The sequence below is a fragment of the Plutella xylostella genome, chromosome Z (genome assembly GCF_932276165.1).
Source record: "Plutella xylostella chromosome Z, ilPluXylo3.1, whole genome shotgun sequence".
Taxonomy (NCBI): domain Eukaryota; kingdom Metazoa; phylum Arthropoda; class Insecta; order Lepidoptera; family Plutellidae; genus Plutella; species Plutella xylostella.
The window spans coordinates 139,013-162,651 of NC_064012.1; the positions used below are offsets into that span (position 1 = coordinate 139,013).

The 23,639-nt window shown below is 37.9% G+C and overlaps 2 protein-coding genes and 1 long non-coding RNA gene across 3 annotated transcripts in view; 2 read left to right on the top strand and 1 right to left on the bottom strand.

Annotated features, from left to right (window-relative positions):
• The window catches only part of LOC125491165, a 43,873-nt gene that overhangs the window by 16,662 nt on the left and 3,572 nt on the right, over positions 1–23,639 (top strand). The window lies entirely within an intron of this gene.
• LOC125491166 lies at positions 3,239–18,103 on the bottom strand. The gene is made up of 2 exons (XR_007268163.1): positions 18,009–18,103; positions 3,239–4,301 (listed from the first exon to the last, which is right to left on the bottom strand). It is a non-coding gene; the product is annotated as an uncharacterized LOC125491166 (long non-coding RNA).
• LOC125491164 lies at positions 7,601–9,045 on the top strand. Its single transcript, XM_048632432.1, has one exon. It carries the CDS (start codon positions 7,609–7,611, stop codon positions 8,878–8,880), a length of 1,272 nt encoding a protein of 423 aa, XP_048488389.1. The 5' UTR covers positions 7,601–7,608; the 3' UTR covers positions 8,881–9,045.

Here is a 23,639-nt window from a genome sequence, read left to right on the forward strand (position 1 = left end):
AAATAGGAGACCCGGGCCTTAGACGACAAAAAGTTACAAACTGCTCCGAAACAAACGATTGAGCGTTATCACTAACAATAGTATGGGGAATACCAAAGGTCGACATGAAATAACACAATTTACCAATTACTGCGGCCGATTTAGTATTCGATTTCATGTCGAAACATTCCACCCATTTTGAGTGAGCGTCTACGATCACTAGGTACATATGATTTTGTATTGGCCCTAGGAAATCCATATGTATGTGGAGTGTATGTGTAGGTGCACGCCCCTCACCGCCGCGCGCCCCTCTCGCGCCCTGGCCCTACCCGGCGGAGGCTTTTAGTAGGACTGTTGACGCGGCGCGTGACGTTGTGAGCCGAGTGATGACACGAGGCGGGCCGGCTGGTCGCCGCCGTGTTCTGTGACCTGTCGCGCGCGCGTGTTTTGAAACTATACAAGGCCAGAACGCACCCATAGTGTACTAGCACTGTATAGTTTCAAGTGAAAAAAAATAATATTTTACTTGAAAATATACACGATTTGTGCGTACTAATCGCGTAAATTCAAATTCAAATGGTTTAATCGACGTAAAATTTTACAATTATTTGTCGATAGTCATCTACCACCATTTCACAAAGGCCCCGTCATTGAGAAGGAAAGAAATGGCGAAAGAAACTCCTCGAGCATCTTTTCAACTTTTTCCTTATAATCTATTACAATTTTTACTTATATCTAGTACCTACAATTTTACTTAAGTACCTATATCCATTTCATTTTTTCAATAGCCTTAGCTGAGGTGGACAAGACCACGCGTTTTTGTCGTTTAAATAATCATTTATACTATAGTAAGCTTTACTACATAATGTAGCTTTAACATAATTCTTAAATTTTTGCTCAGTAAGGTTTATTGCTTCATTTGATAATTTATTATAAAAACGTATACAATTCCCCATGAATGATGTGTTTGTTTTCGAAAGTCTGAGTGTGGGGAAAAGCAACTTATTTTTGTTTCTGGTCTCAATACCGTGAGTGGCTCCTACTTTACTAAATGAATTTAAGTTTTTACGAACATACATAATATTTTCATAGATATATTGGCATGGAACAGTTAGTATACCTATTTCCTTAAACGTATCTCTTAATGAAATTCTAGACCCTAATACATATATGGCTCGAATTGCTCGTTTTTGCAGAACAAAGATTTGATTAATGTCAGCCGCTCGTCCCCACAATAGAATTCCGTAAGACATAACACTATGAAAATAACTAAAATACACAAGCCTGGCTGTATCTACATCTGTTAACTGTCTAATGGTTCTAACCGCATAAGCTGCAGAACTCAATCTACCGGCTATCCTCTCAATATGGGGTCCCCATTGCAACTTTGAGTCAATTGTAATACCCAGGAATACCGTTTCATTTACTAACTCTAGCTTATCGTTATTCAATGTTAAATATGTCTCTACTTGTCTTACATTAGGCAAAGTGAATTTAATACATTTTGTTTTCTTGGAGTTAAGAGCTAAATTATTTACAGTGAACCAATTAGCAACTATGGAAAGAGTACTGCTTGCATTGTCAAAATTGACTTCTTGTCGCTTCAACTTAAATATAAGTGAAGTATCATCAGCAAACAGTACTATCTCACATAATTTATCTACCAAAAACGGTAAATCGTTAACATATACAAGAAACAAGAATGGTCCTAAAATCGAGCCTTGGGGAACACCCATACTGACAGGACAGCCAGCCGAACGCACTCCATTTATGTCAACTAGTTGAGTTCTGTTGCTCAAGTATGATTCCAATAATGTAAGAGCTTTGCCACTTAGCCCATAATATTTAAGTTTCATAAGTAGAGTGGCATGATCCACACAATCAAATGCTTTCGATAGATCGCAAAATACACCCACAGCATCAAGACGTTCCTCCCAAGCACTAAATATTTGTTTGACCAACGCGACACCAGCGTCAGTTGTAGATCGACCTTTGGTGAAACCGAACTGTTGGTTATGGAGAAGGCCGTGAATACTAAAGTGCGAAAGCATTTGATGCAGCATAATTTTTTCAAATATTTTACTCAGTACTGGCAAAACTGATACAGGCCTAAAATTATTGGGGTCATTTTTCTCACCAGATTTAAAAAGCGGTATTAGTTTACTAAGTTTCATCAAATCGGGGAATACACCGACCTCAATGCATCTGTTAAAAAGATTAGCCAAGTGGGGTGCTAGGATATCAATAACATGACTAATAACTTTAACGGACATGCCCCATAAATCTTCTGTCATTTTTAAATTTAATTCTTTATCAGTGGTAATTATGGTCTGTGTATTTATACCATGAAATTGAAAGTCGAGATCGCAAGGCGGTGCATTCCCTCTTAGCAAACGTTCAGCTTCAGCGCAAGATGAATCAAGGTTCTCAGTTGTAGCTATCGGTATACTACGGAAAAAATCTTCAAAGACGGAAGCCACTTCTTCACTAGATGAAACAATTTTATTATTAATTTTAAGTTCAAAATTTAAATCACGTGGTTTATTCTTCCCGGTTTCAGTATTAATGATATTCCATACGGTTTTAATCTTGTTATTAGAGTTTTTAATCTTTCTATTTATATAATCTGATTTAGCTTGGTGGCGAACGGCTCTGAATATCTTTGTATATTTCTTTACATAATCTCTAAAGTTATCGTCATGAGTAAATGTACGCTGTTCATAGAGATCATATAATTTACGTCTGCTCTTATAAATTCCCGATGTTGCCCAGTCATTAAGACTTAGTTTACAATTAACATCTACTTCTTTCTTAGTGAACACGTTTTCAAATTCTTGAGACAAACCTTGAAATATTTCCTTAAAGGCATCATTGGGATTTCTTTCAGAGCTTCTACAGTAGCCAAGTTTACTGTTCAATCGAGATTTAAACTTATCAATTCTGTATGATGTTACTGGTCTGAACTTGAAAGTGGCTGACTTACGTTCAAAAGTACAAGGAAACGTAATAATTTGCCCACTGTGGTCGGATGGTAAACAATTGATTACAGAATGATTAGTAAAATCACAATTACAGTAAATATTGTCAATACAAGTGGCTGAGGTGGGAGTAATTCTGGTAGGTTCCAGGAAGACATTACTCAAATTATATGACTTGAACAAATTAATTATACAACATTTCATAGAAGTCTCAACTAATAAATCAATATTAAAATCTCCCACCACGACCACTTGTTTTGAGCTCTTAGATAAGATGGTAAGACTATCCTCCATCACTTTCTCAAATACTTTATAGTCAGAAGAGGGGGGCCTGTACACGCTTAAAATTATATACTTGTCCATCTCAACACAAGCTAGTTCAGCTATTCTTTCGACCGATAATTTTACAATATCTTTCCTATCCTTACATTTTAAATTTTTCTTTACAAATATTAATGATCCTCCTTTGTCTAACGTTTTCCTATTAAATGAGCTAATAACATTGTAATTTTTTACATTAAAATTCATGTCATCATTTTTAAGGTGATGCTCAGTAATACAAATTATGTCTATGTCGTATTGTTCTAAAAATAACTCTAGCATTAGAAGTTTGCGAGAAAGCCCCTGAATATTCTGGTGTACAACTCTCAGTTGCTCATCTCTTGTCGTGCATGGCAGTTTAAATTTACATTAGTATTACTACTAACTATCGTATCAGTTGGTCCTACTTCTGTTATACTACTTATAACAGGGTCATAAATATTGTAAGCTAACAATTTAGCTATCTGTCGCTTATAAAACTTAGGTACAAATAATGTACTCTTGGTCAAAATAAAATTGTGAATAAATTTATTTGTATCGAAATACATCATCTGTTCCCTATGACCAAATGTCATGTTAAATATCAACATATTTAACTCATGTATCTGAGTGTTCTGCTTATGAGACCGTGAAGCGGAATAGGGAAAAGCACAGATTATCGTTTTCTTGATTTCCATGGTAGAAAGGGCGTCATAGCATCTTATTAAGTCATTTTCTGTCACATCTAAGCTGTTTCCAATTAACAATACTAATGTAGTGTTTGCACTGTATTGTCCTGACAAAATTCTATCTACAATTTGGTTATAAGAAGCCCCTGGCATACATATATTAATGACTTTTTGTTTAAGATAGTCATTTAACATGTGACCCATTTTGCTACCTAGCTTATCTGAGAAGACAATTGTCTCATAAGGAGCTTCTTAGGTATACTTTCAAGTTGGGATTTTCTGAATCGTTTTTGAAAATATACATTGCTATTACGCACATTGCTTGATTGGCGTACTTGTCGCATATAATTTATACCTACATGCTGATTCTGATTTACTTAACTATTAAGGTAAATGTACATGACTATAATTTACTTGTTCAGCCTGTCATACCTATAGAATGTTTACGGATGGCAACACCGCCTTTGATAGTAAACACTAGCTTTTTGTTTATATTTATTCAATAATTAAAATAAGGTTCAAAAAGTTAATTACCTGAAAGCAATTTGTTCAGTAGTGACAACATAACCTCAACTGACCATTTGGGACTGAAAATACCACAGTTTCTTCATTATTCACGGACTTCATCACACAAAGAGGTACCAAAATAACTGATTTTGAATTTGAATTCTCACTCACACACCGATAGCACTGCTAAAACAAAAGATTTGTAGACGCGTAACGTGCACTCACACCAACTCGGAACAGCTGACGTGACGCCTGACAGCTGACAGGTGACATTTGTCAACGCTCAGTGTGACCAGTATCGGTAGCTGCGTTTTGTTTCTGCAACACCTGTACAATTATACGTTCCATTCAACGAATAGTTTATTATTATATCAGTTATAATAATATTTTTCCAATGTCTTCAAGACCAACTACTCGGAAGATGGGGAGTGGTAGCCCAAGTACCAAAGACATTAACCTTGAATCTTTGATGAGGGAATTGCAGGAGATTTATAAAGAAATCAAAAAAATTAAAACCATTAAGGAGGATTTGAAGGGCATAAGAACCGATATAGAGGAAATTAGGAAAGGTACCCAAGATACGAGTGACAGAATTTCTGATGTTGAGAAGAAGCTCATGAGTCATGATAAAAAAATTAGTTCTATAAAAAAAACTTGAATCTGATATATCACAACTCACTACTACGATTAAGAAGATTCAAAATGATAATGAACATCGGGAACAAGGTTACAGAATGCTTAATATTGAGCTAACTGGAATACCTGAGACCAAATCTGAGAATCTACAGTCAATGCTGATGAACCTAGCAAATAAATGTGACGTTCCGATGGAAAATGCTGATGTAGAATTTGTCAGTCGTGTAGCTCAATTCAATCCAGGGAATGGCCGCCCTCGATCAATAATAGCAAAATTAAAATCGAAGCTCACTAAAGATACTCTTATATCAGCTGCCAGGAAGAAACGGCTTACTACAAGTGCACTTGGACTGCCCGGAAAATCTACGGAGGTTTTTGTGAGCGAGCACCTGACGCCAAGCAATAAACTTCTGCTGAAGAAGACCAAGACACTGTGCAAGGATCTGGGGTTTCAGTATGTCTGGGTGCGAAACTGCAGAATATTTGTAAGGTGCAGCGATGGTGCGAACAGAATACAAATAAACTGCGAGGACGACCTGTCAAAACTATCCCGGAATGTCCCAAATTAAATATTAGCCCTCAGTATCATCTGTGCCTACCATTGAGTATGAATGGTCTGGAGACGAAATAGGCAGACGTTCCCCTCTGGCGGGGTGGTAGGCCAGAAAGGCCCACCGATTTATAAAAACTAGTTGCAGTCTCAATTTTCACTAGACTCAATCTAGTTGGCAAAGCGTTCGTTTCATAGAAAATGATTTGTTTACATACTAAAATGACAGCTTCAATTCATAGAATATCCGGATTCCGGATTTGATCACAGATTTGGTCATGGTTTATTGTTATTAGCTGTTTCCTAGCAACCAATGTCAAAAAAATGCAATAGTGATGTACCGGTATGTAGACATGTATTAATCGACAAAAAAGGTCATAGTTGGGAAGCGTCCGTAGTCGAATTGGCTTCAGTAATCGTATAACTGATCACTGAGGTTAAGCAACAACTGACACGGTCAGCCATTGGTAGGTACAGCATGAGTTACCGATTTCAAATGGTTCTTTTCTGGACGCTTCCGTGCTTCGGACGGGACGTTAAGCCGTGGGTCCCGGTTGCTGCTTCGGCAGCAGTCGTTAAGCCTAGTCAGAGGCCGCCCGAAGGGGCGGCTTGAAAGCATCTGACCGTCGGGTTGCCCACTTACTCGACAACTTCAGTGCATTGTACTCATTCAAAAACGGCGATACGGCTCGCGTCCTTTCACGTGAGTATAAATGTACAGCGAAAAGCGGGTGACTTCGTTTATTAATCATTCATAATTAAATTTAACTATACCTAATTAATTTGAAATTAGTATTTCTAACCCATGTTCTCGAATTCATCGATAACACTTATCGATAATTGGTACATCCATGGCAAGAAAGAATGACGACGCTTTGTTCATAATTAAATGTCTCTTCACATAACCCTTATTGCTAGGAAGTAAAACTCATAATGATATGTCCCATGAGACAGAATCAAGGTAAACGGTAAAATTTCCCCCCGCAAAAATTGGCAGACTTTTTTGTATCAAGAAAGATCGCTATGACGCTTCCCGAGGGTACACCCGAGTCCGCGTTGTTCTATGGTGCCTACCGTATGCTGTTTATCTTTTTATGCTGACATACGCAAACTCACACTCACAACATAACACACCACACAACTCACCACTCTATGTCTATTCACTTACGTCTGTTTGTAAAACAAGTGAACCTTTATTTTTGGATTTGCTGAAAACATTTGTTGCATGTTTTCTTTTTGGTTATTTAATTATTTATTAATTCAATTTTATTTATCAGAATGTGCGAGGTTTGCGCACTAAAATAAATGATTTTTACATGAGTACATTAAATTTTGAATTCGATGCCTTTTTTGTAACTGAAAGCTGGTTAAATGACGGTTTTCATGATGGTGAACTCTTTGATATTAGTAAATATGATGTTTTTAGAAAAGATAGACTTGCTTCGGTTGCGCTTACTGGTGGAGGAGTAATGGTTGGTATAAAAAAGTCTTTAAATGCTGCCATTGTTGATATAACTTGTTTCGTTGACAGTATATGGTTGCAATTGCCACTATCAGGTTCACGTATTCTTCACATTTGCTGCGTTTATATTCAACCAGGTCCAAATCATCATGAGCAGATGATTGAGTTTACTGAAGCTCTTATGAACTACAGAGACAAATATATAAATGATGATTTTGTTGTTTTAGGAGACTTCAACTGTTCAAATATATCTTGGACTGGTGATGGGTCAGGTGTATATAGTACGGACTGTTTTAGTGGTAAAACAAGCATGATATTATTAGACACCATGGCTTATGCGGACCTTGATCAATTTAATGGAATTCCTAATAAATTTGATAAAATGCTTGATTTAGTATTTAGTAACATACATGTAACTGTCCATGGAAATGCTGACTCACTGGTCAAAGAAGATGACTATCATCCAACTCTCTCCTTATAACATGGACTAGTGAACTTTGTGCCATCATGTCGAACGCGGATGCGAGCCCGTTCAACCGCAGCTCCAGGACTGCCCGGAGCCCCCCTCCTGCCTCTTCCTGCACGAGGGACCATCAGCATCATGACGAAAAACCAGAACCGCCAGTGATAGAAGTTATTTCGACCCCTGAGATTCAAAAATGGATGGCTCATATAGAAAGTTGTCTAAATGAGGTCTGCATTATCTCTACTGAAGGAAAACTTAATTCGGACCAGAAGTTACGAATAGCCACCCTATGCCGTAAGATTGGTGCTGGGACCTCACAAATGGCTGTGCAATATCAATCAGTGAAGCAGCACGCGATCTCAGCCCAGGAGAAGATTAAACATCTTTATGAACAAGGAGGTGTACGAAAGTGTCTCGAAGCCCTCAACACTTCGATCCAAGACGTGTGCAAGAATCAGCCGATTTCAAGAAGCAGCCAGCCTTCCTTTGCGGATGTTATCAAAAAGGGTAACAACCAGGTCATTAGACCTTCAAACTCCAGCTCTATAGCCATTTTCCCAGCTAATAAAGAAAAAAGTAGTGAAGATACCAAAAACTTAGTCCAAAAAATTATCAGCCCTGAAGAATTAAAACTGCACGTGAGTAGCGTCAGGAAAACAAAGAACGGTGGCGTCATTATAAGCACTGAAAGAAAGGAAGATATCCAGAAACTGAAGCAATGCGAAAAGTTCAACTCTTCTGGCCTAACTATCTCAGAGGTCAGCAAACGGAAACCAAGAATTGTTATTATTGATGTCCCCAATAACTTAAGTAATAATCAAGTAATAGATTACTTATATGAACAGAATATAGCTGACCATTTCCCAAACTCAGAACGAGAGTCTATAGTAAGCAATATTAAACTAAGTCATCTCTCAGGAAAAAAAGGAGGCCTATATTCTAACTATATTTTGGAAGTCCCAGCTGACTTAAGGAAACTACTGATATCACAGCGTCGAGTATATCTTCACTGGTCATCATGCCCCGTTAGAGACTACACATATGTCTCGAGGTGCTTCAAGTGCCAGCAATATGGCCACTCAGCCAAATTTTGCCGAGAGCCCGAGTCAACTTGTGGTCACTGCGGACAAGTCGGCCATACCATCAAAGAGTGCCCCCAGACAACTGAGCCCCCAGTATGTGCGACGTGCCTCCGCTTCAAAAAACCTAGTGACCATAAAACCGGCGAGGAAGCCTGTCCGGCTAGGAAATTTGCCGAATTGAAGATGATCAACTCTACTGATTATGAGGTCCCTACGTGCGGTCTAATTTAAAATAGCCTAGTAATATGTAATTTACCTGCGTAATTATTATGTATGACACCGTTTTATTAATCTTAATGCTGACAACTCTTTTCACATGCTGACATAAAAACCTTGCTGACTAGTCTAAAATTGTATTGTAATAATTTTGTTTTGTTTACTCATTTTGCTAATTTACCTAATAACCTAGTTTTTATATCTATGTGTGTCTCTAATTAAATTTAATCTTTTACACCGTTAGTTTTATATAGATCGGATTAACTAAATTTTACTGTATTATTTTTGGATTTTTTATTTACATTATGTGCTCTTTAACCATACCTGAGATACAAAGTACATAGCGTACCTTAGTTCAGGTTTGATTAAGTATATTTAAGTTCTATAAATAACATATTTAGAATAGTTATAATTTGTATGATTTTTGTGGAATTTTAATAAATTTATCTTATCTTAATTTATCTTATCTTATCTTATACATTGACATCTTGCCTACTTCAAACAGTAAAACTAAATCATATGTTAAACAATTCTTTAAAGCAAATTATAATTTAATAAATGATGAAATAAATAATATTAATTGGAAAATTGAATTGAATGATCATAACTTAGACGTAGCGGTAGATAAATTTTATGACATAATTAATAGTATTATAAGCATTCATGTTCCCACCAGAATTAAAACCACCAAGAGCTATCCACATTGGTTCTCGCATCCCTTAAGGAAAGTTATTCGTGAGAAAGCAAAGTACCACAAGCTCTACAAGCTCTATAAAAACCCCCGCGATTATGATACATTTGCTCTCCTACACACGAGACAAAAGAAACTAATTCGAGAGGACTATCGGAAATTTACCATAAAGTCAGAATGTAACATTTTAGATGATCCGAAACAATTCTGGTCTTTTGTCAAGCTCAAAAAGGGCACATCTTCGATTCCCACTAGTATCACTTGTGGAAGCAATGTTGCTAACTCACCAGAGGAGATAGTTGACTGCTTTTCGGATTATTTTGGTAGTGTTTTTAATAAAAATGATAGCATGGATATTATGGACACGATTGATACGTATCACGGAAATTCTTGGAATATGGAATGCCTAGGAACTATCACTATCACACCTGACATAGTAAAAACATATATTGATAAATTGGACATGGAAGCAAACTGTGGAAATGCTATCCACCTCCGGCGAAATAAAAACAACTCAGGAATGCGATGTGGGGGATGAAGCTGTCATGAATAATACTGCAAATAATGCCACCCTGGAGTTCCATGTTGACCTCGCACTGGAGATCAGAGCTTTCAGAGAAGAGTTAGGATCTCTCAAGACTCATTGCAGCAAAGAGATAAAGGGAGTGTGCGGCGAGTTTAAGGAACTGAGGGAGGAAATTTCCAGTTTCAAGGCTGCGATCTTTGCGTGCAACAGCAGGCTCGAAGATATGGAGAAGCGAGTGGAAGCCATGGAGACGAACTACGCAAGCAGTAAATCTCCTGCTATAGAAAGCCTCGAGCAAGCGATTGAGGATTTAAAAATGAAACTGCAGGATCGTGATCAGGATTTGTTAGCAAATGATATACAAATAACACATATACCGGAGACCAAAGCAGAAAACCCCTTACATCTAGTGAAGGTCATAGCGGTGAAGCTGGGCATGACCCTCGACGAGCGCGATATCGTGAGCGCCGTGCGGGTGGACGCGCTGCGGCCTGCAGCGGGAGCGGCGGAGGGCGCAGCGGCGGCGGCGGCGCGCGCGCGGCCCCTCGCCGTGCGCCTCGCGCGCCGCGCCACCCGGGACGAGCTGCTGCGCGCCATGCGCGTGCGCCGCGGCCTCACCACAGCCGACATGGGCCTCGAAGGTGAACCGAAGAGGTTTTATATAAACGAGAGGCTCACTAAGCTCAATAGGCAACTGTTTGGCAAAGCTCGAGATCTGGGTAAGCGGTTTTCATGGCGTTTCATTTGGACAAAGGATGGGCGTGTGTTTGTACGCCAAGCTGAAGGCAAGCCGTCATTTAGAATTAGATGTGTTAATGACCTAACTAATATTTTTGGAGAGGAACCAGTTCGCTCCACTTTGTAAATGTGTATTTTTTCATATTCTCTTCTGTATGTGTCTGTTCTGCCTGGCCATGCTCTGTTGCCTCATTGTAGATAATCTGCAAAATAAAAACAATGCTACTATTAGTGAACTTATAGACTGTATTATTTATTTGCGAGTGTACCATAGTTTAGGATATTTTGAATGCTGTAATGATAATGATATTAACAATGTGTATAAATGGTGTATAAATATTGCTTACCTTATGTGTGCGATCATTTTTCTAGTAGGAGGCATGAACAGGTGGTGGAGCGTCGGTGCGGCGGGCGGATTGACCCCGGGCTCAGCAGGCTGGCTGCAAATCCTGTTGTGTACTCACTGGAATGACAAATATATATATTATTGTATCATTTTTATATATATACGAAGTTACGAAGTTATAAGTATTATTGTTGCACTTTCTACATTGAATTTTCATCAATTTCTTATTCTTCTGTTTATTATAGTCTTCATCTGTCTTGTTTAATAGTTGTAAATTTTATGCATAGGTTGGCGATTGGTTACTTACATGTGTTGCCTTTTTTCCTTCACATCCAAATTGTTTTGGCACTTCTAATCATACATAACTATGACTAACACAAAATACTTTAAGGTTGGTTTGTTTAATGCAGGTTCTATTGGTACAGGACACGACGAGCTGACTGTGACTATACACAACTCTTTAGCAGACGTGGTGGCGATAAATGAGACGTGGTTGCGTGACGGCGAGGAGGGCCGCGCTCCGCGAGTAGCCGGGTATCGACTGCGTCACGTGGCGCGGCCGAGGCGACTGCGCTCGCGGGGCGGAGGCGTGGGATTCTTTGTGCGGCAGGGCCTCTCCGCCCGCACCCTACCACACCCCCCCGCTACTACCGTCGAGCAAATGTGGATCAGATTAAATGTAAACGCGAAAAAGATCATTATTGGCACAGCTTACAGACCAGATTGGGTAAACGTAGACTTATTTTTAGACGCAATGACAGACTCCATAACTTCATTTAAAGACTATGACAGAATCGTTTTATTAGGGGACTTTAACATAGACTTTTCAAATTATAACTGTGCATCTTTTAAGTCACTAGACAACTTTCTAAATACACTTAACTTGACACAACACGTACAGGAGCCCACGCATTTTACAGAAACCAGCCAGACGACAATTGACCTAATATGTACAGACGCTAAGGTTCGAGATGTTAATGTCATATACAAACGACCCTTAGGACGACATGCTTTTGTTACTATAACGCTTGACATTAAAAAGACAAAGACCAAACCTAGGACTATTACTTACAGACCAATTAGGGATATAGACATTGAACAGTTTAATAAAGACTTAGATTTACTAGACTGGGACAAAATAAACAGACTGGACGATGTCAGTGAAATGGTGAGGTGTCTCAATCAATCGATCATAAGTCTCTTTGACCTGCACGCGCCTGAAAAGACGATCGTAGTGAGAGAGACACCACATCCATGGATCACTGACAATATTAGATTCATGATGCAGTTACGTGACGACGCCTATGACGAATACAGAAAGACTAAAACTGACGCAAAGAGACAATACTACAAAGACTTAAAACATCAAGTAAATGTGGCCTTATATTTTGAAAAAAAAGTGTTCTTTGAACGAAATATCAATAACAACGCTCATGACTCTAAGACATTGTGGAAGAACTTAAAAAAGACTGTACTGCCGACTAAAAACGATAATGACCTACCGACACATTATAATGACCCGGACGAAATTAACAGACATTTTCTTGACGTACCTGGTAACAATGACGTATCTGCATCAGATTTAACGTACTATACAACAAACAGACACTCAGACAAGACATTCGGACTCACGACCGTAACTGCGGAACAAGTTCATAAAGCTGTGAAACGAATTAAAACAGCGGCCAAAGGAATGGACTTGATTTCGATAGATATGGTAGAAATGACATTGACGAAAACTATGGACAACATACTGACTATAGTTAACAAAAGCATACAGACAAAGACATTTCCCGACGATTGGAAGATTGCTAAAGTTTCCCCTTTCCCTAAAAAGCCGAACCCTTCGCAACTCTCTGACCTACGGCCGGTTAGTATCCTGCCGTGTACGTCAAAGATAATAGAAAGGGTAGTACATGATCAGCTGTCGCGGTACCTGGAGGATGCGGGAATACTTCCTAGTTTGCAGTCCGGCTTCCGCAGTGGTCGCAGCACAGCCACAGCGCTGCTAGATGTAGTGGACAATGTGCTTGCGGAACAGGAGAAAGGTCGGAGTACAATTCTTGTCCTTCTCGACTTCTCCAGGGCCTTCGACTGCTTGAATGTGTCCCTTCTATTATCTAAAATGACGTACTATGGGATCGATGAGGCATCAGTGCAGTGGTTTGGTAGCTATCTATCAAACCGCTCACAGGTTGTAGGCCTACGTAGGACAGATGGCAGCACCATACTATCCACACCGCGTCCGCTGACCAGAGGAGTCCCGCAGGGCTCAATATTGGGACCACTTTTATTTATTCTGTACAGTGCTGACATTATATCGTCGGTGGAACATTGTCGCTATCACCTCTATGCCGATGACCTGCAGCTTTATCTTTCGTGTGATCCTCAAAACATTTTGGAGACCACGCGGAGGATAAATGCTGATCTGGAAAGGGTAGTGCAATGGTCCGAGAAGAATTGCTTACTGCTAAATCCAGGTAAATCCAAGTTCCTAGTCTTCGGAACAAGTCTCCAGCGTACGAGAACCATTGAGCAACTGTCGGCTACTACTATCCAGGTACGTAATGTGCCAATAGAGCGGGTAGCTCAAGCTAGGAACTTGGGTTTACTAATGGATGGACAGTTAAAATTCGAGGACCATATAGTAGGGGTGGTAAGCGGCTGCTTCTACCGGCTCAAAGTACTGTACAGAATACGGGACTACCTCAGTGTCGAAATGCGGATCAAATTGTGTGAGTCACTGGTGTTGTCCACGCTGAACTACTGCGACGTTGTCTACGGTGGGTGCCTCCTTGGTAGATCTGAACGGCTGGTGCAGAGAGTTCAGAATGCGTGTGCGCGCTTCTGCTTCCGTATCCCCCCCAGGACGCATGTGACGCCGTATCTGAACAACGCTGATCTGCTCAAAATGGCGGCACGAAGACGATTGCACCTTGCAACGTTGCTATTTGGAGTGGTCAAGCGCGAAACCCCAAAATACTTGTATGAAAAACTGCAATGGTCGTTCAATTCATACAAGTATAAGGTCCGCTTGTCCGTGCCACCGCATCGATCAGCCGCCTTTCGAGGCAGTTTCAGATATGCGGCGTCCAAGTGCTGGAATGACCTCCCCCCTCCTTTGAAAAGGCTACAATGGTAGGTACATCAATACCTTTAAGTTGGCACTTAAAGGTTATTTGTTGACTATGCAGAAATCTACATAGTAAAATTCAGCACTTGATGATAATTTAATGTACTCACTTGCTATTGTATTATTAATTGTATCTTATAGGCTAATATTATTATTTATTTAAATATATTTTACTCTTTTGTCACTGACTATTTTGTTTTTTAATTTATTTACATAATTATTAGGTACCTACTAAATTGTATTTTTTTATTTTTTTTGTCTCGACGTCGTTTCCGTGAGTCACGTAAAGGGTCCCTGCTGAAAATACATTTATGTACGTGTAGCATATGCTGAGCTCGGGGCCTTTTTGGCACTGCGCTGATGCACCACCAACACAGACTGGCTAGGTATTCTTTATTAGTTTCTTTTGTATTTTTTGTATGTTTCTTTTTTATTTTTTATTTTTTTGTGTACTATCTGTGTTTGTGTTATTAGCGTATTTATGTAAATTGTTTTTCTGTGTATGTGGTGTATTTGTGTAGTACTAAATAAATATATTTTCTTTCTTTTTCTTTCTTTCTTTCTTACATAAATAAGGGTAGTGGTATTGACAACATACCGCCAATTTTCATCGTAAAGTGTAAGGAATCCTTAGCTATTCCATTAAGTATACTGTTTGGTAGATCGATAGCAGAAGGCATCATGCCTGGTAAATGGAAAACAGCGAAGGTGGCGCCAATTTTCAAGGGAGGCTCTAAATCAAGGGCTACTGACTATCGGCCCGTATCTGTACTGTCCTGTATTAGTAAATTGCTAGAGAAAATTGTATACGACTCACTTTATCCACTAATATCCAAGAACATCCCAGAAAACCAGCATGGTTTTATGCGGAAACGTTCGGTAGTTTCGAATTTATTGCAGTCTTCCTGCTACGTGCTCAATAATATTGATGGTGGGAATCAAGTAGATGCTATTTATACCGATTTTTCAAAAGCATTCGATAAAGTGAGCCATTACGTTCTTTTGACGAAACTCAGCGCCATGGGGGTACATGGTAGTCTATTAAGATGGGTAACATCTTATGTTACCAATCGAAGCCAGGCAGTAGTTGTAGGAGGGGCACGTTCTGAACTTGTCAAAATGAGTTCTGGTGTACCGCAGGGTTCACTCTTGGGACCACTATTCTTCAATGCTTATATCTTTGACATCTGCAATTGCTTTCAAAATGCGCACTTTAATCTATTCGCAGATGATCTAAAACTATTTCTTATAGTCAATTCTAGTGATGACTGCATTAGATTACAGGATGACTTAACTCGTTTGCAGACTTATTGTGAGAATAACAAACTGGAACTTAATGCTAATAAATGCTTCAAAATATCTTTTACGAGGAAAACTAATAAAATAGTATATAATTACACAATAGCTAATACAGTTCTGATGGAGAAAACCAAACTCAGGGATTTGGGTATCATTATGGACAGTAAAATGTTGTTTGATGCACACATTAGCCACATAATAACTCGTGCTAATAAAATGTTAGGATTCATTATGAGGGTAGGTCGTGATTTTTCTTGTACAGAAACCCTAAAAATTTTATACAACATGACTCACGTCCGACGTATTCTAGAATATGGCTCACCAGTGTGGTCGCCCCAGTATGACGTTTACAAATACAGAATTGAGGCAGTACAACACAGATTTATTAGGCATCTGGCTTATAGGGAGCGAATTTCGTACAAAAATAATTATAAACTTTTGGAGAATTATTTTGGTTTAGATAGTTTAGAAAACCGTAGGGTGGCATCTGACATGAGATTGCTCTATGACATTGTTCATGCTAATATTGACTGTCCTGAACTGGTTGTCGTTATTGCAATGGTGTGTTCCTAGAAAACGTACCAGAGTAACTCCGCTTTTTAGACCACTGCCCTACCATACCAACTACTGTTCCAATAACGCTTTAAAAAGAATTATGACAACGTACAATAAAAGATTCAGTAGCCTAGAGATATTTTCAACATCAAGAAATGTTTTTACTAATAATATCAGAATAAATATTGCAAATACACCGGGTTCGGAAGGTGTTTTAAACGATGAGTGATGGACATATTTTATGTTACAGACAAACCGCACACAACCACACACATACACACATACACACATACACAGCACACCAACACTCACACTTGCTTGCGTATGTAGGTATACTATAACTTTTTTTCTTCATTATTGCATTAATTTTTAATTTTATAATGTTTTAAATGATCATGAATTTTTGTAATGTTTTATATTTTGTATTTTTAACGGTACTTAACGAATTTTATATTAATTCTTGTTTTAAAATTTTGTATTAAGTATCTAATTGTGAATTTTATATTAATATTACATGTTTTAAATATTGTGTTATAATAATTTTGAATTTTATATTAATTTTTGTAATTTTTTATTTATTTGGTAATGTTTTAAACTTTGTATTAATTATGAATTTTATGCTAATCTTGAATTTTTAAACTATTTACTAATTTAAGCTAATATTTTTGGTGTATAGTCGAAGCATATAATTGGCAATTTATAGTAGTAAGTTATTCTGTGATAATTTTCCCTTGTACATTGCTGTTTGTTTCGCAAATAAATAAAATAAAATAAAAATAAATAAATAAAAATGTTTATAAATAAAGATGAAAAAGCTCTAATTTGATTGATAAATTGATATTTATAACAATCATACTTGCAAGCAAGAATACTAATCTCTTATTATTTATATGAATTAAGAGTAATACCTACTACACTCACGAGCAATGAAAAAGTTCCAGTGACGATAGCTCCTGAACGGAAAAGACTAGCTTAATGAAGCCATCGGTAATATAACATTACATTTAACAGCGCATCAAAATATTACAACAAACTAAAAACGTAAATTTTGATCAAATTCTAATATAAATGTTTTAAAAAATTTAGTCATTTTGTGTTGACTTTTTGCTACTTGGACTAATTCATTGCTCGTGAGTGTAGTAGGTATTAACCCTATAGACCTATTACAAACATATTTTTCATCAAGTTTTGAATTCACCGTAAGTAATTGTCTTTTATGAATTGTTCAACACCCTCTTCTGAGATAATTTTGACTATTAAAAACAGTTTAATTTAAATCAATTTACTTTTAAATTGTACGATGTAAACAAAAAAAAAGTTACGAAAACAATGCCAAGTGCGGAATGATGATTCAATGTTTAGAAAGCAATAGACTTATTACTATTTCGCATGAAAGAAAGAGAGAGCAACAATTCAAAAGGGCTACCTGGTAACTAATCACGTGTAGTTTCAAGTGCTCGCATTGCCGCTTGGCACTTGAAAATATACGCGATTAGTACGCAGTGGTAACTGCTGCAGTATATTTTCAAGCTATAATTTTGGCCCAACTTACTTGAAAATATACGCGATTAGTGCGTAATGGCCTTGTATACTTTCAAGTAAATCATGGCACCATTTTAATTTGAAAATATACGCGAGCAGTCCCAACCTCGCGTGTTTTGAAACTATACAAGGCCAGAACGCACCCATAGTGTACTAGCACTGTATAGTTTCAAGTGAAAAATTATAATATTTTACTTGAAAATATACACGATTTGTGCGTACTAATCGCGTATACTTTAAAGTTGGGATTTACTGAATCGTTCTTGAAAATATACATTGCTTGATTGGCGTACTTGTTGCATATGATTTATACCAATATGCTGATTCTGATGTACTTAACTATTTCGGTAAATATACATGACTACAATTTACTTGTTCTGCCTGTCATACCTATAGAATGTTAATAAATAAAGATGAACAAGCTCTAATTTGATTGATAAATTGATATTTACAGTAATCATCTTGCAAGTAAGAATACTGATATCTTAATATTTATATGAATTAAGAGTAATACCTACTACACTCACGAGAAATGAAAAAGTTCCAGTGACGACTTCTCCTGAACGGAAAAGTCTAGATTAATGACGCCGTCGGCAATATTATAATACATTTAACAGCGCATCAAAATATCATTATAACCAACTAAAAACGTAAATTTTGAACAAATTCAAAATTAAATGTATTAAAAAATTGGGGTCATTTGCTGTAGACATTTTGCAACTTGGACTTATTGATTGCTCGTGATTGTATTACCCTATAGACCTATTAGAGACATATTTTTCATCAAGTTTAGGGGAGCCTACCCTATCTATCTATGGGTATTCAATATAAAAACCTACTACCTGGTAACTAATCACGTATAGTTTCAAGTGCTCGCATTGTCGCTTGGCACTTGAAAATATACACGATTAGTACGCAGTGGTAACTGCTGCAGTATATTTTCAAGCCATAATTTAGGCCCAACTTACTTGAAAATATACGCGATTAGTGCGTAATGGCCTTGTATACTTTCAAGTAAATCATGGCACCATTTTAATTTGAAACTATACGTGAGCAGTCCCACCCTCTGCGTTCTGGCCTTGTATAGTTTCAAAACACGCCCCAACCTCTGCGTTCTGGCCTTGTATAGTTTCAAAACACGCGTCGCGCGCATTCGAGCTAACATGTAATTAGTATTCTTACGGAATTCTGACAGTTATCAATTTTAGACAAATCAGAGATCACAAACCTTTTTGGGCTGGGCACTTTTTCAATACGAGTCTGGACATCTGAGACTATAATAATTTTTTTTTAGTCCCTGTATCCATTTTATTAAGTGCGGCGCTCCAAATTAAAAGGGGATTTACCTACGGTGAGAAATAATTACCGTACCTAAATATATCACAAACAGTGAAAAATACAATTAAAGATAATCTCAATTATCTTATATAATTATCGCTGTCGTAGAAAATATATCTAAAAACAACTAGTAATTCTTTTTGAAACGGTAGCCGTAGTACGCCGATGTCAGGCCGATGTTGCGTTCGGAAGTCGGAATTTCGTTCCTGTAGAAAAACGCGTGAACCTTTCGTCGAATTGTCGTAAAAGTAAAGTCATCAAAATGTATGAAAGATAGTTGCGGACCGCTCTTTTTCGGTTTCTGAAACTCTTTTGTGTCTTTATATTCTTTGATAATTTTATAGACACTTGACAGACTCACGCCAATCATCTCGGAAGTCTTTTTAGCACATTCCTTTGCACTCCAATCAGTTGTTTCCGGCCAATTTTCTATATTATATTTGTAAATATTTAGAATGATGGTCTTTTCGTTTGGCGAAAAAGAACCACGAGGACGCTTTTTTCTGGGAGAGAGAAAGTCTGACTCTTGTGCTCTGTCAGTTGGGGCTGTTTCCCGGGAAGGGCCAGGTTGTGGCTCCATAACGTTTATAAAAATCAACAAACGATCACAACGCGAAAAGTCAACAAGGAAAAACCTAACAGAAACTTAACAAATATAACAAGATGTAGACAAGAAATAGAAGCAAATTACACTGAGACTGAGAACATATGAGAAAGAAGTCGAATGAAAATCTTTCTTGAAAACTCACTAACCGATTTTGATGAAACCTACACTTGGTTCCTACGGTCGGAGGATCCTCCCTTTGCCATGGGGAAGCGCCTCCAGCATCTCCATACTGCCTTCCTAAGCTTGGACCATTTCCCACCACGCTGGTCCACTGCGGTGTTGGTGGGTTCACACATCTAGATGTTTTCCTTCTCCGTAAGAGCGATGGTATACATTGTACTTAAATTCAAAGAACTCATTGTTACCTACATGTCAGCGCCGAGATTCGAACCCGCATCTCTTGCTTCTGAAGCGGGCGCTTACCCGACTGAGCCAGTTGGACTCGCGCACTGAGTGTTCCGTACAAGTCTACTTAATTACCTGAGGTAGTTTTCCTTTTAATTTCATCATATTAATGTACATCTATACGAAATATCAGCTTGATATCTTTACCCGTTTCCGAGAAAAAAGGTGGTGACAACAAAGTGTGATCCTATCCTATAAGGGTTCTTTTTTTTCCTTTTGAGGTACGGAACCCTCAAAAAGAATAGTGACAATCGGATCAATCGTTTCGGAGGTATGCGTGGACAAACATACATACCAACAAGCATATAAACATACATAGGTACATAAACATTTATAAAATTTTGAATATTTGTTTATTAGCCCTAATACATATATTGTCATATGTCAATATGGTGCAGTTCCAATAATCTTACATACATACCGAACATATATGTACTTACCGAATAGACAATCTTTTTTTGAAATTGATTAAAAAGGTTTATTATCCCTGAATTTTGTAGGAAGTGATGCCATGCTAAAGAATAAAATAAAGCAATTAAAATTATTTCGATACATTGGTCGTGAGTCGTGATCCTACTTCATATTATAAATGCGAAAGTTTGTAAGTGTATGTGTGTATGTATGTATGTATGTACGTGTGTATGTTTGTTATTTCTTCACGTCAAAACGGCTGAACCGATTTTAATGAAATTTGGAATGGAGTTAGCTGACACCCTGGATTAACTCATATGTTACTTTTTATCGCGGAATTCCCACGGGAAAACTTATTAAGGCGAAGCGAAGCTCGCGGGAACAGCTATTATATTGAAATATTTATTATTTTTGTATTAGTTTACTTGAGCAAGTAAATATTTAGTTTTATATATTTTTTTTTTTTATATATGTATTTAGTTTTATATATATATATTATATTTATATATTTATTTATCTTTTTGTATAAAAATATTAAGAAAAAATTATTGCCCAGAAATGGATCGCAATTTTTCCTTTTTTTCGGTAAAGAACTTTTTTAGTAGGATCACTTATAAAATGTCAGAATTCTTTTCAATTAAAAATTAGAGAGTAGTTAACCACCAACTTCTTTTAAAGAAACTTAAATTGTAGGTACCCACATAAAAAAATGAACATACTTATGTTAGAAATACAACAATAATAATCATACCGTCTTACTCGTATTAAAATACCTCCTGTAATGTATTACTGGCACTGCAAAAATCCATAGTAGGTACAAATGTTTCTATCGTAGCTTCGCACAAGTATATAGGAATGTTTATTCGTAATCACAAGACGTCACAAAATTACCACTTTTTACCACTATATTGCCCATAACACTTTCACGACACGTTATCACGGATTGCCGCTCTCGACGTCCAGCTCCTCGGCGGGCCTTGTCCTGGCCCCGCAGCCGGCGCACCGGGGCTCGTCGGCTCGGGGGCTCGCTCGCAGCGCTCTGCTCCGGAACAACGATCTCCTCAGATTTTGTCGCAGAATCTGGTCATTTATCCAGTCGTGGTGGCACTTCTTGTAGCACTTGTAGGCGAGATAGGCGGCTAACAGAAGAAGAAGGCATAAAATCATCATCATCACTGTGCTGATGGCCGATACATGAAATTGGAGTTGCTCAGTGCTGGCCGAATTTGTGCTCCCGATTCCATTTTGATTTATTATCACTTCCTCTTTTTGGGGTTTAATTGTATTGCCCATATTATAAATTTTAAGTTATACTCGAACGGAAAATGACTGGAACATTGTTATACGACTCGCGGCTGCCTCCCCGCGACGCCCGAGTCCGTACGTGGCTAGGGTCGCCATGTAAGGTAGGGAGGAGGAATAAGTAGAAACGCGGTGACTGCTGAGTAACAACTAACTTTATTCACGTTCACACGGACATGGTAAGTAAGCAAGGTAAGCATATATATCTATAAAGTATATCTATCACTACATCTGTAACGTTGTTGCTATTTTTTTATTGAAAGAAACTTTTATTATTATTATTCAATGATTTCAAAAGGAAGGATACGCCCTTCAGAACATTTTACTCAAACCTTCTTCATACAAGCAAAATAACTGCCATCTGTGATAATTTGTTGGAACTATGTCAGAGCCGAGCTACTTATCCTGACGACGCAACCTTGTACGTGCGTTCATATTTTACCGTCACCGGACAGTAGGTACATAATAATATGAGTGAGTTGCATGCGGACGTCCGTACAAGGTTACATCGTGCGGCCATTGTAGACTTTGGTAGTAAAATAATTATCGCTTTAAAATGTGTTTATTTATTAATTAAGGATGATACGATATTCCATATTCCTTTTTGACCTTCGTACCATAGTTTTTGTAGCCTTTCACAACAAAAATAGGCATATTTACACAAGAAACAAAGACTCATCTCTCCGTCACAGACAACTGTCGACTGAGGACCGTTGGCCCTAAAATGTCTATTTTAGGGCCAACGCGCGGGTGCCATTTTCTTGAGTGGTTTGGCCTGTCCTTACGCAGTAATATATATGTCAATGTTATTATTATGTTGTGTCGTTACCATCTCGGGACCATGGGGTCCCGGGTATTTGGAAGGCGTGCATGGGGCCGAAGCCAACACGTAGAGGCCCGTTTGACAACATTAATATATAATATGAAATGTGACACCAACCGACGATTTTCCCTGTGTAAACTATGGAAGTAAACCCAAGGAAAATCCCGGGTTAGTGCAGGCCTATTGTAGGATATAGAGAAAACTAATACAGGGCTATGGAGTTGGGTGCTTAATGGACTGGGTAACTGGGACTATGGCCCCTGCCTGACCCTTGTTTCACACACGGATAAAAAGGCAGGGGGTGACTCGCACACACATTAAATGGGCCCCCCAAAATAGTCGCTAGCACAGTACAGTGACGTAGCAACAAGGGGGCAACATGGCATGAAGTGCTAAGGAACGAGAGGTATTCCACGGCTCTCAGGTCAATCGCGTTATCGGTCAAGATCACTACAAGCACCTTACTGGGTAATATGGGTAGTAAGTATGGGGTGGTAGCGTCGGTATAGACAAAATATTAATTCTTCAAAAAAGATGCATACGCATTCTTGATGGTTTAAAATCAAACCGGGAATCATGTCGAGATTCCTTTAAAAAACTTAAAATACTGACTATTACAGCCTTATACGTCATTGAACTCTGCAAATTGGTCAAACGCTATCCAAATAAATTTCCCCTTAGGACTCTGGGTGCCAGTAACCGTCTAAATGAGAAATTTAAGTATGATCTGGAGGTTCCTGCTAGTAGGACAGTCACATACTCACGCACAACGAAGATGGCAGCTATCAAAGTATTCAACAGTCTTCCAGATGAAATTAAGTCTCTGACGGGTACTAAGTTCTTTACTAAATTAAAAGAGTTCCTCATTGTTATGTGTCCATATAGCCTCAATGAATTTTATGATTTCAAGCCTGCTGCTTAACATGAATTGAAATTAAATTTTAAAATGTTAAAAACTAATTCATTAAGTTCTTATACTATTAATAAAATGTAATAACTAACATAATTTTAATAATTTAATTTATTTTGCATGACATTTTACTAACTATATACATTTT

Bases quoted from the DNA above. Each gene is read 5' to 3' on its own strand.
- LOC125491164 (XM_048632432.1), top strand. From the start codon at position 7,609: ATGTCGAACGCGGATGCGAGCCCGTTCAACCGCAGCTCCAGGACTGCC.